General features: G+C 37.3%; 1 protein-coding gene across 3 annotated transcripts in view; it reads left to right on the top strand.

The window, feature by feature from the left end:
- The window catches only part of LOC150088697 (vacuolar protein sorting-associated protein 37C-like), a 104700-nt gene that overhangs the window by 57112 nt on the left and 25526 nt on the right, over window positions 1–22062 (top strand). For all 3 annotated transcript variants that reach the window (XM_090370862.1, XM_090370861.1, XM_090370860.1), the window contains one exon: window positions 19067–19152. In XM_090370862.1, the coding sequence (XP_090226988.1) occupies window positions 19067–19152 (86 nt within the window). The remainder of the gene's footprint in view (window positions 1–19066; window positions 19153–22062) is intronic.

Genomic DNA, 22062 nt, shown 5'->3' with positions numbered 1-22062 from the left:
AGTTTGATTCCTACTAACCGAAGGATATCAAAAACTTTAAAGCTTACCCGGTGCCTCATTGTAACGTCTTATCTTTATTGGTTTCTCGCACCGTGATTTAAGAACCATATAGGTTTTTTAATGAAATGAAAAACATTTTATAACTCTGATGTTTTATTGCATCAATAATTTTCAGTTCGTTATAAAAAATTAAGAGAAGAATAGCAGATTCCGCCATAAAAATATTTGTTATATCGGAAATTCTTATAGTTTTTTCATTTCATCGAGATCCATTTAATATTATTTCTTATGTATTTATGCTGGGACCATAAAAAAACTTCATTATATCGCTATTCGTTACAATGGGATTTCACTGTATCACATATCTGGAGCAAAAATCAGTTATCGTTCATTTTATGTATTTATATATTAATTAAATTTATTTTATTAACATTCATTTTAATATAATGGAAGAATTAGAATCAAAAAAGAAACTCTCAGGTGCGCAAAATACAAAATACAAAAAAGGAAGGCTACAAAAGAAGAAGCACTTCGAAAACAGGCTGGAGCACTTGATTATTACATTAAAAAATTGAAATCTGCAAATGAAAATCCTCAGCCTTTAGAAACAGTTCATGATCAGGGTGGAGAAGTTTCTGTCACTAGACCAAACACCTGTGACTTAAGCTATTACCTGCCTAATAACGACGACTTTGATCACTCAAACATCTGAAAATCTATCGTGTACTTTTGGAACAGATTTGTGTCTCTCTAATGTTGAAGATTTCTCAACATTTGCATAAAAAAAAATTCAAGTCATCAGTGGAAAAAAATGGTGAAAAAAATCACAATATCGACTGTAATGAATTCTCTGCAGAAACAACAATCAGCTTGGAACAACAATGTGAATTGCCATATAATTTGGGCACATTTGTGGAGCAACCAATTCAATTAGAAGATCCTGCAAAGTAGGCAAACCTTGATCAATTATGCATTATTTTAACAGAATCGGCACCTGTTCAAAAGAAATTGTTCTGAGAACCTGGCTGGTATATTCACCTTCCAAAGACTGCACATTTTGTTTCTGTTGCAAATTATTTTCAAAATCAGATTTATGAGATTTGGGCAGTAGTTTTGTGTTGACCAATTAAAATAATTGGAGAAATTTATCCAATGCTCCTCACAGTCATAAAACTAGCATTGGTAACATGAAATGTTTGAAACAATGGTGCGACTTTAGATAGAATCTTATGAATAAAACGACAATTAATGTGCAAAATGAAAGATTACATGAACTGGAGAAGAAACAGTGGACAATTGTCACTTCAAGGATTATCAAAATTTTAAAATACCTTGGACCTCAATGCCTAGCTTTATGGGGTTGTTTGATAAACTTTTTGAGAGAAACAATGGGAACTTTTTAAAATTAATACAATTGTTTGGTGAATTCAATCCTGTTATGTCGACACATATCTACAGAGCCTAAATGCCATTACTTAAGCAGATATTCAAAATGAAATTATTAATTTTGTTTGGCAATGCTATCACTGAGAAGCTTTTGACTGAAATAAAAAAGCAAAATATTATTCTTTTTATCATATTGGGTTGTACCCAGGATATCAGTGAAATCGAGCAAATGTCAGTTATTATACATTATGTTTCATGTTCAGACGATATAGTATTAATTGAAGAGCACTTCCAGAGGTTTTTACTAATATCCGATTCAACCAGCAAAGGTTTATGTAGTGCTACTGTAAATAAATTACACACTTGAAATCTGGATGTTGGCGACATAAAAGGACAAGAGTATGATAACGTGGACTAAAAATTTGATTTTAAACAGAAACTCTCACTCCTTCTTTGTACCCCGTGCTGCCTCAACTACAGCCTCAATTTAGTCGTCGATGATGCAGCTAAAGTAAATACTGAAATAATCAGTTTCTTTGTAACTTTACAAGAAATACAAATTTTTTGCTGGATCAGCAAAACCAGTTGCCAGATTGATGCTTTGCAACCTCTGAAGCATCAAACTGGAGAAATATATGATTCCCTATGTGAAATTTATCGTAATGAAATGATGTCTAAAGGAACGCAATGTGATGCAAAAAAAATTGTGCTCTAAACTAAAGAGTTTCAATTTTTTGTGTTCACCGATACTATGGCATGGTGTATTAAATCATAACAGTCCCATAAGTGAAATGCTTCAAAATATTAGTGCAAACTGTATATTTAATATCCGTAAAAAATTTACATACTTTTATTTCGAATTGTTGTTCTGATGCCAGCTACAAGAAACTTCGGCAAGAAGCAAAACAACTTTGTGAAGATCTTGATGCTATACCAAACTTCCAAACTGTTGAACAAGGTTGCTGAAGGAAAAAATATAAGCATTTTGACTATGAGCATGAAGATGAATCGTTGTAATCACCAGAAGATAAAAGTCAAGTGGATTTCTTCAACACCATTTTAGATGTTATGATGTCTTCCCTAAGTGAAAGACTTGACCAACAAAAACAACACAGTGAGCAGTTTGAGTTTTTGTATGGTTTACATAAACCCAATGATTCTGATCACAAAAAACTTCAACAGAATTTTAACGATTTGCAAATACATTTAACAGATGGAGATAACAAAGACATAAATGGAACTGAGTGAATTGACGAAATATGTGCATTCAGGGATATTTTTAAATCGGATTTAGATGAATTTAAAAATCCCTGTGAAACATTAAAATTAATTTGTACAAATTAATTTTAATAGCCTAGGAATTTTATTAACAATTCCGGTGAGTGTCACAAGTGGGGAGAAATCATTTCAGATTAAAACTCATTAAAAACTATTTAAGATCAGGCATGACACAAGATAGGGTTGTAAATCTGACAATGATATATATATATAGAACACAATATTTGCAAACAATTAAATGTATCCGAACTTGTACATGATTTTGTCAATATTAAAACAAGTAAAGTGAGAATGTAATTGAAGTAAATAAAATTAATAAAAAATGTATTTTGATTTCTATTTATTCAGAATTGTATTATTCATTACAATCTTCAAGGGTGCAAAATGCATTTCTACATAGGGGTGCCAAAAACCCAGTGCCAGGCCTGAAATTTGCACATCTTTTTGTATTTGAGCTGAAAAATAAATTTTAATGAGATGTATATTACAACACTCAGGACAGTGTTGTTAGTTTTTCAAGTTGATGTAAAAAATACCCCTTACACTATTTATGTTAGGAGAGTTTGTAAAAAAAAATGTAAGCTTCCCATTATGAATATGAAATTTCATTTTTATAATATACAGTCGATTCCAGTTATTTGAGACACATCGGGACTAGTGCATTTTGGCTGATTAAGCAGCTGCCCCAATTATCCGAAGTTTCACATAATCAGTTAAAAATACAATGGACCCCCGCTTTACAATTGGTTCACTATACGATGTGTAGTAATCGCCAGTCATTGTAATCACATTTGTGAATTGAATTTTAATTCTATTAAACAGCTATTCTAATTAGCGAAAATAGGAGGAATATTATCAACAGGCTATAAAAGTAAATCTATATTAAGCACAAATTTACCCTTTATTACCTTACCAATTAAAAAAATTAAATGATATGTGAAGATCGGAAGAATATATGTGATAATCAGAATAATTAATACGTACTGTAATATGTACATACTAACTAGTTGACATTTCTGTTCACTGACATTTGTGGGTGGGGGTTAAAATTTAAAACAGTAAAAAGATAAGCAATCAATAACAAAGAACATGGCACACACAAATTGCAAGTAACACGATACATGCAAGTGAGAACGGAGTAACAAGTTATGAAGCTTTAAAAATAGGAACGAAGAGAGAGAGAAGATTCTGAAAATTAATTTTTTTTATATGATTGAAGATTTCATGGAAGTGTAAACACATTTCATCATGATAACCCACAGAATTCCAGCTGTTGGTATTATCGCAAATTCAATAAGATCGAGTTTACTATCCGTTTATGATAGATTTTACTAACAGAAAAGCCCAATAAACAGGTGACTGCTAATTTTTTTATGGTTGTGACCTCCAGAAATCCGACCAAACCACGTGGTACAGGGTGCCTCCATAGCCAGGTGGGCAGGAGCAGCAGTGCGTAGCACACGCTTTTAGACCGGGGTTCAAGCCCATGACCAAATACAGAGGATGTGGAAAGGTCAGGGAATGACCACCACATTATCCCCTGAGCAATATGGCCTTAGTTGCTAATGCTCCTAAAAACCAAATAACAAACAGACTTGGTACAGTCAGAGACAATCGTAGGGTAATCTCCAGTGCTGTGGCCTCCTGCCCCAATTAAACAGCATGTTGTCCCAATTAAGTAAACCCTGGCTATTTTCTCGATTGAGTTCTGTTTTTTTAAGATTTGCCCCGATTAACCGGTGGCCCAAATAACCGGAATCCACTGTATATGCCATTGTCAACTGAGGGGAAAAAAAATTCAATGGGAAGTATTCATTCATGGTCATATTTTAAGCTTGTCAAGTTAAGCTGTTTTGGACGGCCTCTTTGAATGGCCAAGGTTGTAGGCTGTAGGGAGCTGTAGAGTCATGTTTTTTCAGGCTCCTGGTTTATTTGTATTAAGTGTTTTGCAATGAATTTAATGTAATATGGATATGCTATGCCTCATGCTGGGACACTTATATTTTATACCCGACTGCTTTTGCACACTTTTTTGCTGCTAATGTAAATAATTTTTATACTTTAATTACTTTAATTACTTACTGAACAGTGTATGTATTGCTGCCATTTATGCTGCTTGCTTTATATTACCATGCTGAACTTTGACCATGCTTGGGATGGCAAGCAAGGTCAAATGACCTACTTTTTACTTGGCATGTAAAACAGTGACAACATTTGTCACAGATTGGGGGTGGTTCAATAAAGAATCGCACTCACCTATTTCCACATTTCCGCAGAATCATGATATTTTGTGTGTAGCATCATACATATCTCTGTACTAAAGGTGTAAAATTTCAGCCCTGTGTTTTAATTTGTTTTTCTCTTACAGAGCTGAATGTGTGACGAAATAGTATCATGGACAAAGTTGAAGCCAGAGCCATAATCCGGTATCTTTTCTTGAAGGGGAAATCTCCTAAAGAAATCCATGAGGAGATGACTGTTGTATATAAGGATGAAGCCCCATCGCCATCCTATGGCATTGTGAAGCACTGGCATAGACAGTTTAGGTGTGGTCTAACATCGGTAGAATCTGAGCCCATTCCAGGTTGTCCCCATTCGGCTATTGATGGCAGCACAATCAGAAAAGTGGAGTCGTTGATCATGGAAGATCGCTGGATATCTGGGCGTGATTGTCCCTGGAGGTGAAGATTAGTGTGAGCTCTGTTAAAACAGTCCTTCGAGATCAACTCCATTTAAGGAAATTGAGTGCAAAATGGATTCCCCAATTATTGACTGGTTTCCAGAAGACTGATCGACAATAGAAATCACAAGAGTTGTTTGCCCTGTGCCAAAAAAAAATGAGGAAGACTTTTTCTCTCGTCTAATCACTCAGGATGAAAGTTGGATACACCATTTCAATCCTGAAAGTAAAAAGCAGTCCATGAAATTACAGGAGAACATCAAAACATGTAGGCATGGCACACTGTCCAAAGGTGTGAGAATGCTTCAAGACAATGCCCCAGTAACCCTAGGGACTTGCATCTGAAGAGTATGGGCTTGGCACGCCCAGGGTCCTGAGCTCGATATCTTCATTCTTCTCTTTCTTGGTGATTCCCTCTTACTTCTCTCTCTCTCTCTCTCTCTCTCTCTCTCTCTCTCTCTCTCTCAGTAACTCAGAAATTTTTGGCTTGTGCAGCATAAGCCTCAGGCTTCCTTGCACTGCTATATGGCTGATAACAGTTCACACTTCTGAAATTGCAACAACACAAGCAGCCACTTGTGGATATGAAATACTGCCCCATCCAGTCTACTCACCCGCTCTTGCACCATTGGACTTCGTTTCCTTCCCTTAAATCATTTCTTCAGAGGACCCACTTCCATGATGACGAGACACTCATTTCTGCAACAGAGTCATGGTTCAAAGACCAACCTCACCACTTCTACAAAAAACAGTATCCGTAGCCTCATCCATCAATGGGGAAAATGTGTAAATCTCCACGGTGGCTATGTAGAGGACTAAAACCTGTGCCAAGAATCAACAGGCTAGCACCTCTGCAACTAGGTTAGGGTGATTCTTTATTGAACCACCCTCGTATCTGTGGGCAGTTATTCTACAGTTGAAATATGTCGTTCTGCACAAATTCCAAGCTATATATCTTTTTCTTTCTAAAAGAAAAATCTGAAGAAAAAAATAATTAGAAATTTTTTCTTTTGAAAACATTTACCTATCAATCTGAAGCCATCCAATTTTGCTGTGAGGTCTGTATGAGAACTTCCATCCCACCACCATTAATGAAATAATGTTGGATCCAGAAACCAAAAGAAGTCACCAATCATAGTCATCTCAAAGGTCAGGGGGGCAGGATGTTAGACCATCTGTTGATGGGGAATCATGTTCGGGGATGGTTTTTCCCCCCCCCTCACCCCAGTAAAAATCCAAGAAGTGCCCCACGAGTCCAATGTTTCGACAGACCCAACTGCTAGTGAAGATGAACAAGAAGCACCTGATGTGGAATGCCATATCATTTCTACGTAGATCAGCCTGATGAACCACATGGTCTCCATCTCAGCAAAAATCAAGAGGAAATTAAGGAAATGAAATGCAAGAAACTCACTAATTCAGCACATACTACTAATCCTGTGGAAGAAGAAGAGGCTGTGCTGGGTGTGAATGAAGCCCACGAAGGGAGCTCTCTGGTTCTGGACCCTGCTAATCCCCCAAAGAAGAAACAAAAAATCAGAAAACGTCTAAAGAAGGCTACCAAGCTAGATATGCCTAAGAAAAAAAATACAAATCTGGTAGCACAGGACCAGGGATTTACCCCCCCCCTCTCCCATTCACATCTCCAAGAACCCTACATTGACATTATACCATGCCTGTGCTGCAAATTGGAAGCCACCCTTGCAAACAAAAAAGAAAAAGCTCTCCAAGGCCTGGACAACTATGGAGAAGTTGGTTTGTACTCTCCTGTATTTCATACCTGACATTCATGACAATGAGAAACTACAGATGCAAAATACAGTCTTCCTTCCATATGATGGCAGACAGTTTGTCTAAACCAAGGGAAGCTTGAAAGGCACAATTATCACCATTTACAAAGTCAATTTTAACAAATGACAAACTGTGCCAGATGGTCTATTATGCAGCTGCATTGAAGCAACCTGTGCCTTCCCCTCTGCTGATCCAAAAACATGTTATCATAAAGGCTGGGCGAAACTGTCCTCTCAACAGTAATGAGGTTAAATCCCAAGTAATGACATCCTTGAAGCCAAAGCTGACAAATGTCAGGATGAAAAACGTCCACACCATCAGAGACAAGGGGATTATGATTGAAGCAGCTTCCAAGGAAGAGGCTGACACCATTAAAAACTGCGATGGGATTGCAGAGCTGGGTCTTTCTGCTGAAGTCCCAAAACAGAGGGGGCCCTTCACAGCTCATCTTTGACATCGACAGCTCCATAAGCAAACATGATCTACTTAGAGAAATCCATGCCAAAAACCTTACAGATTACTTTGAACAGCAGAAAATCAAAGACCAGGTCAGGCTGTTGTTCTCCACCAGATTCAGGGCTTTAAATATTCTAAACTGGGTTATTGAGGTTATCCCAGCAATCAGATGTATTCTTTTTGCCCAAGACAGGATATTTCTGGGGCTCACACAGGTTCAGAGACTTTGTGCCAGTCACGAAGTGCTACAACTGTCTGGGGTACAGGCATACCTCTTCCCGGTGCATCTGCAGGAAAGCAGTTTGCAGGCTCTCTGTTTAAAAGGGACATATGTTCAAGGATTGCCTAGACAAGGCTCTCCCTCCACAATGTGGCAACTGTAAATTTGCCAATAAGCCATCTGACCATGTGGTCCGCACAGAATTTGCCCTATTTATTGTCGAGCAGCAGACAATATGACAAGCCAACTATTCGCCAGCCTTCACAGCATTTCCATAGCACAAGTAAATGTGCAGAAAGCCTCTGTGGCAAATCAACTCCACCAAGTTATGATAGAACTTAACATTGATGTGTTTCCCCTTCAAGAGCTGTATTGCTCCAAAAGTGAGGCTGTCAGTTAACCTCACTCGTACTGTAAAATTAAAGTCTCTGCCGGTGACTGCTATGCTGCCATTGCCATAAGGAACCCAGATTTATACATTCTGCACCTTGCTGCAGCCACCCTGGAGAGTGATTTTGGGCCATCTCTTTCCTCACAGCATACTTCCAGTACTTGCTGGACATTCTGCCACACCTGGCAGAACTGGACTATGTCCTATCTCTTCTTGGGAACAACAGCATTATCATGGCTGCTGACACCAACACAAAATTTCCACTCTAGTTCAAACCACTACAAATGCTAGGAGTGCTTTGGTCAGTGACTTTATGGCATCCCATGACGTGGTCATCCTTAACATGCCAAACCAGCCTTCTACATTCTTTGCTTCAACAGGCGAATCAAACATCAACATCACAGCCGCTTCTCCCACTATTGTCAGGAGCATCTCCAACTGGAAAGTCAATGAGTTCCTCACTACGTGTGACCACAGGGTTATTACATTTAACATCATGAGCAGTCGTTCAGCTTGCAGACTCCAGCCTAATGACTCCGTAAGATATTCCATCTTATTCCCAGTTAGCGAATATGATGGAATATTCCATCATATTCGCTAACTGGGAAGTCTTCGACTACTCTGTAAGACCTATCCTTCTGCAATACTCCTTGGAGGAGTAGGGGTTGCCTGCTACCTCCAAAGTGGAGCTGGTCACTTACGTTATAACAACGGCCTATAATGAATTCAAGAAAAAGCAGAGAAGACTCTCCAAGAATGTTCCTTAGTGGGCTGTGGAACTACTTTCGCTCAGGTCCCAACTGAAAGCTGCAAGCCTCCAGAGAGCACACAGAAGGGGGTTCGCCCCAGTAGGTTGAGCCACTTTTAGAACAATTAAAACCCTAAAAAGGCAATATGTAAACAGTTGTTGCAACTGTAATAGCTTTGCAACTCCTTCCAGCAAACCACCATGTTTGCTTATGTGGATGTTCTCGTCATTCTCCCTGAGGGATCCTCCCAGGCCAATCATGCCCTGACTGCACTCTCAAATTGGCTGAAACACACGAGCTGACTGTCTCCTCTACGAAAACCAGGATGTCCTAATTAAGGGTACTCTAGACATCAGAAGACCCCCTATAATCTGCATTCATGGTAAGTTCCTGAAACTCAGCACTACAGTGAAATATCTAGGAATCCTATTCGACCACAAATGGACTTTTACACCACACCTGGACCATATCAAGGGCAAAGTCAAGAAATACACAGCTATGCTTGCACAAGTGCCCCAGACAGACTGGGGGCTTAAAGGCTGGACCCTTAACCTGATGTACATAGTTGTATTTCTTCCATAACCTCATATGGTGTCTCTGTATGGTTCCACAGGGTGAAAACGATGGCTTTTACAAATATACTCAACCAAATCCAGCTACACTTCTTACTTCAAATGACCAGAGCTTGCAGAATCACCACCACTCCAAGTGATCTCAAGTAAGCTCCCTCTGCATCTTTACATTGCCTTTTGTGGCCTCCTCAGAGCTAGGGCCAATGTACAAACCAACATCCTGGGAATTTCCATTCTCATTGAAGACAACCATACTGTGGCTTGTGATCCGAAATTACCAACTTATGGTAGTCCTGCTGGTCCTCTGGAAGCAAAAACGAAGCCACCAGAAAATTCATACCTGACATCAACTTCTTAACCAAACACCCTGGCATGGTTTACTCCGAGCCTGGAAACCACATTCTTGCTGACCAGCCATGGTTCCATCAAGGCCCACCTAAAGCAATTTGGAATAGTTGAGGATGACACCTGTATCTGCAGCGAGAAGGAAGAATAGGCTCATCTCCTACATGACTGTGTGGTTTACCTTGACCTTAGGCAACTGCTCCTCCTTCAAGACCTTAATTTGCTCCATTCCCTGATTGTAAACAAGGAAACTTTCATCACCTTCCCACAATTTTGTACAACTCTCTTTAAGTGAAGAAGACACCTTCTGGCCACTGTATCCGCACCTGCCATCCAACTGGCTCCTGACTAGTCCACTCATCTGGGCTACACCTGATCCCAGTCTTTTCAGCAATCAAGCATGAAACCTTGAGGTCATTGCAAATCCTTTGGGATAGGATTTCCTTGCAGACCACTATATTAGTATAGTGTTATTTGTAATGTAGCTCTGGGGGTTCTCACAAACTCCACTTTTAACTCTGTGTTGATTATATCTCTGTAAGGGAAAGATTTGTGTAGTGTTAGTGAGGGTTATGTTGTTCGTGTTGTTCATCCAGCCTCTTAGCCTAGGGGCTTGTATTTTGACACAAAAATCTAGTTTACTGTCCAGTGCCACGAGGGGGTGGGCCAGGCAGTAGGGAGTGTAAAAGCTCAGGAGCAAACCCTGAGCCAAGGCTACAACGAGGGAGGGCCAAAAAAAAAAAAAAGTGAAGGTTGGGAAAGAGGAGTGGGGAGATGTAGTGGTAGAAAGATAGAGGGGAGGTAGTAGTGAAGGGGGACAGGAGAGGGTACCCCCCAACACAGGATGCCCATCCAAGACCACTGTGTTAGTGTGGGATGTCTCTGTGCCTGCACTCTCCCTCTTTAGGAAAGGAGTGCGTTTCCTGTAGATCTCTTGGCACTCCCACTAACGGATTCTGATCTGCTTTCCTGAAGGACCCTCTCTGCATTATTTCCCCTGTTTCTCAACACTTTATCTCCCTTCCCTCTGTCCTTACTTCACACCTTGAGTCATCTTCCTTCCTTAGCAAGAGGGGTAGACCCTGACAGGAATCCCTCTGCTGACCTGGCCCGGCTCCTCATGCCATGGACAGATGCTGGAATGCCACCTTCCTGTTGAGGGCCAGATGAAGAACACTATATTCACGATACCCACACTACTCACACCCTTATTTGGCCTTGGCAGATTTGCTACTTCACAGTGACACTTTTACGCTGTTTCGTGGAGGACCACTGATACCACTGACAGATACATGCTATGTCCACTATGGCTCTTTGACCACTAAGGTATAAAATATTTGTTTATTTTTTTATATTAAAAAAAATTTCATGCCATCAGCAGCTTTACTCATTTTTAATATGACAATGGAATACTTACTCATGGCATTATTGACCAGAGGGGATAAAAATAATGAGAGATATTTTTGTGCAGCCACAAATATTTCTCATTATTTTTATTCCCTCTGGTCAAGAATGAAATGAACACCATGTGTCAGTTGGTGATTAAGAATATGTCGGCAAACAGGTTTTACCCAGTATGGCAAAATACGTGTGACAGTTCATTTAAAAAGCACCGGTCTATCTTGCATATTTTTAGATTAGACTACTTGTCATATGAAACTTTTTACCATATTTGGGCTGACAAACGTCATCAACGTACTTCTGAAAATGAATGTAAACTGATTTTATTTGGAAAAATAAATAAATAATGTAAGCGTAGTGGTTATATGGGATATTTATTTCATATGCATGTTTAGCTATATTAACTGTATTATTGGAGTTATGCCACAACTTTTCTTGCTAAAACCATTGTACTATAATAGTATTTTGTTTTCTCTAGATAGTAGAAGTTAGTAAAATAAGTAATCTCTAGAAAGTAAAATAAGTTTACAGTACTTTCATTTCAGAAATAAACTGATGATGTTTTAGACTAAACAAAGGATGTAGAACAAGTTTCCCATCGGGAAAAAATAAGACAGATTTTAAGTGTAGAAATCTTAAAATCTAAACAGTGACACTCGGGCTTATTTTAACATCAAATTCAAAAATTTCATCCAAATATGACAAAAAAAAAAAAGGCCAGACAATAAAAATGGCCTAAATGTAAAAATAAGTGAAATTATGACCCCAGTGCAGGGACACACACACACACACACACACACACACACACATATATATATATATATATAACCATACAAATAAATGGATCAGGTGGCGGACTGATCTTTCGATCGACTCACCTTTGCGGCGTTTTGTCTAGTGATCGAAATGCAGCGATTCCCTGACCATTATTGGCCTTGTGTTCCTCTTTTGAGATGGGGCATAATGGTCAGTCTATTTTTGGTTTATTTTTGTTTTATTTTACTGTAGTGGTCTAGATCTCTGTTGGTGATACTTCACATAAATTTGGACTTGGTGCCCGTCAGAGGGGGCACCGTTAAATTTCTATTTTAATTGGCTTTCAAAATTTAATGAATTATAATTAGATGTTCAAAATTTAATGAATTATAATTAGATGTTCAAAATTATCTTAGAGATTTTCTGCTGCAATATTTTTACTCTTGTTACCTCTCTCTTCCTTCCCTGTTTGGTTTAATTCTTAAGTTTAATTTCGACTATTTTTGCTCTTCTCCTGCTGGCATAATTTTATTTTTTATTTTTAACTCTCATTCTAATTTATTTGTATGGTTATATTTTAAGCATCATGTAGAGGAATATGCTTTTTGCTGCCTCTGATGTTTGCTGTACCTTTTTATTTTATTTTTATCATGAAAGATTCAGTTTCCAACTGTTTTAAACATTACTCAATATATATTAGTATTAGTAATGGCCGCATGGTGCAAGAAAGCCTATGGCTTATGCTGCAACAGCCAAAATATATTATAAGATTATGATTGATCATAGAGATGGGACAAGTATGTAATAAATTAAATTATAGAGTTACGCTCCCCCTATGGTATTCTTCACCTTGTGGTGGGAGGCTTGCATGTCCCGGAGAGCTAAGTCAGCAGTAGCTTAGCTACTGGTAGGGCCTCGCCTCCGTAGCCAGGTGGGCAGGAGCAGCAGTGCCATAGCACATGCTTCTTGATTAGACCGGGGTTCGAACCCGTGACCTCCAAATACGGAGAATGCAGAAAGGTCAGAGAATGACCACCGCATATCCACGGAGCAATATGGCCTTAGTTGCTAATGCTCCTAAAAAAAAAAAACCAACAACAGGTAGAGCCTCCCAAGCCAGACAGGTTAAGGGCCAGACTAAGAGAGATACCCTGGTCCTCCAGGTTGGGGTTGCTGCAACGGGCTAACTCCTTGTTCAGTGTAAAAAATACACAAATGCTAAACAGCCTACAAGTGAAAATGAAAACGGACTGCACTTTTGGAAACAACTCGGCAAACAGAAAAGGACAATGATTTTGGGATGCTGGAATATTCAAGGTCTTTCAACTAAAAGAAACTTTCTTCCGGATGAACTGCAAAAATTCAATTTAGACATTGTTGTGTTATCGGAGACAAAGAAAAAGGGATGTGGAGAGGAAATAATGGGAGAATACTACCATTTTTGGAGTGGAGTCGATAAGAGTGAAAGAGCAAGAGCAGGAGTTTCTATTGCTGTTAAAAAGAAATTGAGACATAACATCAAAAACTGGCAATTTTTTCTTTTATTAATGAAAGAATGATCTTACTGGAATTGACAATGTATGGGAGAGAAATATGTATTTTGAGAATATATGCCCCGGCTAATGACACGGCTGATACCTTGAAGGATGAATTTTAGGAAGATGTGAGAAAACTAATAGAAAAAATCCCTAAGAACAAAGAGATATTTTTAATGGGGGATCTCAATGCAAGAGTAGGAACTGAACAAAATAGCAAACTTATTGGAAGATTTGTAGAGAAAGAGAGGAACAACAACGGAGATAGACTGTTCAATCTTTGTGAACAGTTTGACTTGAGAATAAACAATACATTTTTCCAACACAAGGATATACATAAATATATTTGATCACAGGAGACAAGACAAATTAGATCAGTTTCAGATTACATTATTTCAAAACATTCAGGGACATATGTTGAAAGATGTCAGAGTTTATAGAGGAACTGAATGTGAATCTGACCATTTTCTTGTGAAAACAACACTGAGATGGAACTGGATTAAGAAAATAAGCGTGGACAACCAACAATGCAGGGAAGGAGAAATGCTACAGGTGGATCAATTTAACGTTGAACTACTTCAGGACAACAGCATTAGAAACAACTTCACCCAGAAATTGGATGCTGAAATTAACACAGAGATAAAAGGTAATACTGAAGAATTCTACAAATATTAAAAAAATATTATAAAAAAAGACCTGGATTACAGAGAAAGTTAGAGCTGCTGTAGACGAAAAAAAATTGCATATCAGAAATGGCTAGGTGATAGGAATGATACATATAGGAACATTTATGTTGAAAAGAAGAAAATGGCCAATCTGTCGGTAGTAAAAATGAAGAATGGGAAAGGAAATGCACTACTATTAATAGCAAATTGGGCTTCAAGCAATCAGCAGAATCGTGGAAGGTCCTTAAAAACTTGAGAATACAGAATAAACACAAGGCTGGATTGCAATTAATACCTTTGAAAGACTGGATGAAGTACTATGAAGGACTTTTAAAAGAAGACTGGGAAAGAGTTCAAGACAAGTGGAGGATTTCGGTGAAGAAGACTCTGGCTTAAAAGTTTCTGTTAGGGAAGTGGAACTCTTGCTAAAGGAAGGAGTGGCAAATCACCTGGACCTGGAGGAGTTTATATGGAACTTCTGAAATACGGAGGCAGAGGAGTGGCTGTTCTGATACAAAAACTGTTAAATGGTATACTGAGAGAAGAAATGCCGAAAGAAATGACAACGGGATATATTACATCAATTTATAAGAAGGACAATCGGAAAAGCTGTTCAAATTACAGAGGAATGTGTGTCATGAACCCACTGTTAAAGATTCTTGGAAAATGGATCAGGAACCATTTAGAAGCTGAATCGAGGTGTCAGAAGAAAAGTGGTTTTTCAGCCAGGAGGTCATGTATAGACCAAATCTCAACAGTATGACAGATCCTTGAAAAATGCTAATTGAAAGGAAAAGAAATCTTTGATTTTCATTGACCTTGAAAAGGCATATGACAGTGTTCCAAGAAAACTCTTATGGGAAACACTGAAAGAGGCAAATATTGATGGACAACTGATTAACATTATTAAGACGATTTACAGGAATAATAGATGCAGAATTAAAGTGGGATCAGTTTTGTCATCTGAATTCCACACTTCAAAAGGCTTATTACAAGGCTGTTGCATGCCACCAACACTTTTCAAAATTTATGTCGACATCTGCCTAAGATCCTGGTCAAAAAAATTCAATGAAATGGGATTGCCAATTAATAAGAACACCTATATTCACAATATACTTTTTGCAGACGATCAGGTGGTGATAGTACAATACTTAGAAGATGCAGACCATGCATGTCGTCAATTGTTTGAGGAATATAAACAATGGGGTCTAAAAATCAATTTTAGCAAGATTTGAAATGCTGTCTTCAGGATCAGGACACATTCTAAATATTGCAGGTTTTAAAATCAAACAAGTCAATAAATTCAAATATTTGGGATCAATCTTACAAAGTGATGGATCATACCAAGCAGAGATCAATAAGAGAATTGCAGATGGCAGAAAGGCTATCGGCATGTTAAATTCTGTTCTATGGAGCAGAAATATCCTAAATTAAACAAAGAAACTTATATTTCAAACGATTGTACAAAGTCTTCTATTGTATGGAGCAGAAACCTGGACGTTGAATAGGCGAGTGGAAAGCAAATTGCTCTCCACAGAAATGGATTTTTGGAGACGCTCAGCAAGAACTTCTAGAAGAGACAGAAAACGGAATGAAGACAAGAGAGAAAATGGAAGTGAAAAAGAATATTGACACTATCAAAGAAAAGCATTTAACATGGTATGGACATGTAAAACTGATGGGAGAAACCAGATATCCAAAGGCTATGCTGGAATGGATAGCTCCTGGAAGAAGGAGAAGAGGAAGGGCTAAGAGGACATGGATACGGGAGTGCATGACAACCCAAGGCTTAACCAACCAAGACACCTTGAACCACACTTTCTGGCGGGAAAAAATCCCTACCAAAAAATAACTTGTAGGCTGAGGAAACCCATTGTAAATGGAAACACTCCTCTTGAAGAAGAAGATAGAGTTAAGTCTTCAAGCACAAACAAAGCAGTCATAAAAGAATATAACATACTATGAAAACAAGTACAGTCAAACTTGGTTATAATGAGCATCAAGGGACCGACAATTTCCTCATTATAACCACTACTCGCTATATCGGTGATAGCGAAGATGAGGAACCCCTGGGGCCGTTAAACAATGAACACTTTATATCAATTATAAGTTAAATCTATCTCCTGTTTTTTTAAATTCTCAATAACTTGATAAAAAGATAGATTCAAAAAACAAAATAAATATTAGAGAGAGAAAAATAATATAAATATATACTTACATATTATTTGTATAATATTCTTGTATTGTATTCTTGTACAATACAATTAATATTAGACAATTTATTCGTTTGTAATTTTAAAACCAGTTTATTTCTCTGTAATTAAAAACAATACTGTTTAATAATAAACATGATTTCAAGTAGTCATTATTTATGAATCTTAAAATTGATGTTTGTTTTAAAGATTTCACTTTAATATTTCTTAAGTTTTCCCTTAAAACACTCAGTGCATTAAAAGTCTCATTACTTGCCTCAGTTCCTTCAAAAAAATTGACTGATGTGTCCATTGCGCTTGTGAGATTGTCGGCACTGATTTTTATTCATTTTCAATTGCCATCATATCATCACCACAATCATTGTCTTTACCATCGTCGTTATCGTCTTTGTTGAACACAGCATGTACAATGTCACTCTCTGTAAGAAGACCACTAGTTAATAAGTTGTCATCGACTCGTACAAATTCATTGATGTTATCTGTATTAAAACCTACAACATTGTTACGTAGCAACCATTCGGATAATGGTAAGTTGTTTTCTTCATTTCCATCTTCTTCATCTACACTTGAAATTTAATTTCGATTTTTTGAAGCAATTTGATACGGTTGTTGAAGTAACTTTGTTCCACGCATCATTCAATATATTTATAGCATCCAATATCGATATAGACTCAGTAAGTTTCTGTTCTCTTTGTCTGATCAGATGTAAAACTAGAAATCTTTTATAAAATCCTTTTCAAACTCTTGATTACACCTATGTCCATTCATTGTAAAATTGATGTTGCATTGGGAGGCAGAAACACTAGCTTAATGTTGGACAAATTTTGAATCTGGAGATGTGCAGGACAATTATCAACTAACAATAAAATATTTTTCTTCTTTTTGAATAGCTCCTTCTTCCAATCATTTACTTATTGTCAAAAAATATCTGAAGTCATCCAAGCTTTCTTGTTTGCAGTGTAATCCACAGGAAGTTTCCTTACATTTTTGAAACACCGAGGTTTTAACGATTTTCCGATAACAAAACGTTTTGTTTTTTTTTTTTATCGGTTCCTGTCATATTTGTGCACTGTCAAACAAGCCTTTGATTTTTTTCCACCAACTCATTTTTTCCCCTTTGAATTTAAATGTATTGTCAGCTGTCAAATTATAAAAGAGTCCTGTTTTGTCGGCGTTGTAGATGTCTTCGTCAGTGAAATCTTTCTTGATTTCTGCCCAAACACAGTCAATCGATTCATTTGATTACACCTATGTCCATTCTACAGATTGAGATTCTCCACTAATTTTTGCATAAGCAGTGTTATGTTGGTTTTTAAATCGATCCAGCCAACTGTTGTTACACAAAATTGTTGTGTCCAAATTGTTTAGCAAATTTTTTCTAAACAATTTGGACACAACATTTCAATGGACAGTCCAATCTTGACCCTTCAAGATTGGGACCGTCCATTGAAAATCCAGAACTTCTTTGTCTGGTGAACCATTGAAGCAGTGCTTCATCAACATTAGTAACCTCACACTTTCTAAATTTGTATTTTTTTTTTTTCTATTCTATTGTGTTCTTTGCCAGTGCCAATATGTAAACATCTTTATTCTTCCACAATGTCGATACACTTGAAGAAGACAAAACTTTTTACACACACTTCAACGTTTTTTGCGCCACATTCTAACTCATGCATAATTTCGATTTTTTCACGAATCGAGAAACACTTTCTTTTGTTAGTAGATATGTTTCCGAAGGGAGGGTTCTTTCTAACTGATTTTACTTTAAAATGATAAAGTGATCTGCATACAAAGTTCTTAGAAGTCCCGAAATAAATTTGCTTCAGTGGATGCAAGACAATCTGTAAATAAGGTACTTATTTATTTATCAACCAGAAATATAACAGTGGCGGCACCTCCATGGGCAGGAGTGGCAGTGCATAGCACACATTTCTTGATTAGACCAGGGTTCGAGCCTGTGACCACCAGATACGGAGGATGCCGAAAGGTCAGGGAATGACCACCACATATCCCCGGAGCAATATGGCCTTAGTTGCTAATGCTCCTAAAAACCAAATAAGAATAACATAACAACAGCACACAGTGGCATCACAGAATTTTTTGTGTAATCATATCCACAATCTATGCAAACACAGTTTAGTTTTTGTTGGCAAGCCATCAACCATCATCATCTGCATACCCTCATGAGTTGCAAATTTCTCTCCTACTAGATGTCATTTCACTAGCAAAAACTGCATAAAATGAATTTCTTGGTTTTAGAGAACCTAGTGTGTATATTATCTTTATCATAAATTACTTCAGCATAAAATATAAAGTGCACTGATGTACTTTTTATGCTGAAATGCAGAGTGCGTACATTTCAGACATTCCTTCATTGGACTTTCCACTTAAACCTGTTTCCTGCCCTCTTAGTTCTCTGTCTTCTTTAGTCTATCTTAAAGAAAAAAAGATTTATATTTAACACTTGAATTAAATCGAAATGAAATTTTTAATGCCCATTGGAGTTTCATGTTTTTTGTTTTATTGTAATGCAGTAGTTTATATAAGATTTTAATTACCATCACATATATTTTTTTGTTTATTTATTTATTTTATTTTATATTATTTACTTCTTCATAACTGTTTCAGGATCACTACATACCCAGACTGATTCTTTGGACACACTCTTAGCATTACTTCAGACTGCTTCTGCTGAAGCTGAAGAAGAGACTGAAGTAAGAACTAATATTTGACTAAGATTCTAATTTTTTAGGATATATTTGGAATAGATATATCTTTCATCTGTTTCAGCTTCTTCTTAATCTTACTCATATACAGGTTAACTACTACATTCTCACTGACGAAAAATATGTGCAACCAAATTTTTAAAATGAACCCATTTTTTACTGGCTTTTTAGAAAATAGCTTATAGTATAGCATATTTTTTTTATTTTAGTTATGACAAAATTTTTGTGTAACATAATCCATTTTTATTACATTTACATAGCTTGGGCATCTGGCAAATTTGCTATTGCACCATCATTCTTATAACAAAGAATGTTTGTGCATTAAACTGCATGAGTTCTATAACAATTGTCAAGAGTTGCAATAATGCTTCCCTATAGACAGGAATGGGAGTCAGTTACAGTGAGAGGTAGGCATGGGTACCACTCACCAGACTTGGTGGAAGGTAAAGAAACAAGTTTGGGAACTGTGTATCATTTGGAATGTTGGGTTATTGATTGGAAGGAGTGCTGAATTGGCTGATATTAAAAAATGGTAAATACAGTTAACATTAGGAAACAAAATGTAAGGGAGAGAAGGCTAGAAATATTTATGAGGGATACAGGAATTAGGTATACAGACCACATACTGGAGGTGATGACAATAGTAAAAGAGAATTTAGGAAGAATTTGAAGGAAGTTATACACCAAGTGAAACAGTTATTATTGGCAGAGATTGGGAGAAATGGTTTTGGAATTAGCTATGTCAGTTCATTAAGCAAAGGTAGAGACTATCTTAAAAAAACAATGAACAGCTAGTCAAAAAAGTGGAAAAGACAAATTGAAAATTAATTACTTTCTGATGAGAAGAACGAATCATTGCTATTGCAAAAATGTAAAGTTATTCCAGGCCTAACCAACACTGTTTTATGCTATATTATTAGACTTCCTCTTGGAATAACTACATATTTTTTTAATAAGCATAGATGGATATGTAATAGTATTCACTATATAGCGTAAGGAAGCCACTGGCTTTTGCTGCACTGACAAACAAAAAGTAGATAAAATTAAAAAAAATTTAACCCCGGGGGCTCACATCTGGTGAGTATGGGCTTGGCACACCCAGGGTCCTGAGCTGGATATCATCATTCTTCTCTTTCTTGGTGATTCCCTTCTACTTTTGTCTCTCTCTCTCTCTCTCTCTCTCTCTCTCTCTCTCTCTCTCTCTCTCTCTCTCTCTCTCTCTCTCTCTCTCAGGGTAATTTGGGAATTTTTTTTTTTTTTTTTTGGCTGGTGCAGCATAAGCCTCAGGCTTCCTTGCACCATATAGCTAATACTAATAATAATAATAAATACAAATTATATGCTTCCCTCCTCATATAGGTAACTATCCACTTGACCTCTGAATTTTTTCAAACTGTCAACTGCGTGTGAGGGCAACTTGTTCCAACAATCAACAACTTCCTGGCTAAAAGAAAACTTCCTACAATCTAATCTAAATCTCAACCCCTATAATTTAAATTTATGCCTTCTAGTTTTGAAATTCTTTATAACAGTGAAAATTCCACCCTTGTTCATTTTACTAACCCCTCTCAGAGCCTTGTAAACCTCAGTCGGGTCTTCTTGCGGTGCTTGGTTGCCAAGCTCTGTAGCCCACATAATCATCTTTCCTCATAAGGTTATCCTTTTGCCAATCTCACTATTCAAGATGCCCATCTTCGGACCCTTTCAAGATGATCAATGTCTTTTTTCAGATATGGTCTCCATACTTGAACACATTATTCCAAATGTGGTCTTACAATTGCCTCATACAATGGGATTTTGACCTCCCTATCTCTACAGGATAACATTCGATAAATCATTGATAAAACACCATAGGCTTTTCTGGCTGCCTGTTTACTCTGTTCAGAAAACTTCATATTTTCCCATATCGTAACTCCCAGGTCCTTTCTTCCTCCACTGTTTTTAATTCAACCCCAGCAAGTGTATAATTTATTTTGGGTTACAGTTCCCCATGTGTAAGACCTTGCATTTAGCTGCATTAAAACATAGCTGCCGCTTTGCTGACTATCTTTGAAGTCTGTTCAAGTCACCTTGAAGGAGCACTGCTTGGCACTGATCATTAACAACTCTGCCAGTCTTTACGTTATATTTTGACATCACACAGTCTATCCCTTTGCTGAGGTCATTTATGAAAATGAGAAACAACAGTGGTCCAAGAACCGATCCTTGCACCTGATGTTACACTAATCTGAAATATATCTATTAATCATAATCCTCTGCCTTCTGCCCTGCAGCCACCCAACAATCCATCTTAGAATTTTTCCAGTAATAATCCTAGCCAGTTCCAGCTTATACAGTAACCTCTAATGAGGGACCAATTAATGCTTTGCTAAAATCCAAATAAACTATGTCAAAATTGTTCCCTACATCCAGCTCATGAGTAAGTGTGTCAAAATAGCCTGCCAATTTAGTTAAACATGATTTTCCCTTACCAAAACCATGTTGTGTGTTGTTTAGAATGCCATATCTATCAAAATGTCTTTGGATTGCACTCTTGATCATTGCCTCAGACGTTACCAGCAGATTATCAGATTTTAAGGGAGGTAAAGAGAGCATTATTATTCATGTGAGGACTAACAATATTAAATGTACATGACCTGACCATCTGTTGGAATAATGTAGGACAATGCTGAAAAAATCCACTAGTAGATCAAAATGTGTATGTGTCTGCAGTTCTGCCGGACATGATAGGAGAAAGAAGGAATCTATTTTGTAGAGATGGTATTCATTTGAACAAAGGTGGTGCAAAAATTTTTCCAGTATCGTTGAGGATACCTTAAGGGTTCGAGGAAGCTGCTAGTTGGGGGGGGGATTATTTCGATCCATGTTTATTTGATGATATGGGTCAAATTAATTCTT

This window comes from Mastigoproctus giganteus, chromosome 3, assembly GCF_048544385.1.
Source record: "Mastigoproctus giganteus isolate SK-2022 chromosome 3, ASM4854438v1, whole genome shotgun sequence".
NCBI lineage: Eukaryota > Metazoa > Arthropoda > Arachnida > Uropygi > Thelyphonidae > Mastigoproctus > Mastigoproctus giganteus.
This window is presented reverse-complemented; position numbering and strand designations above follow the sequence as displayed.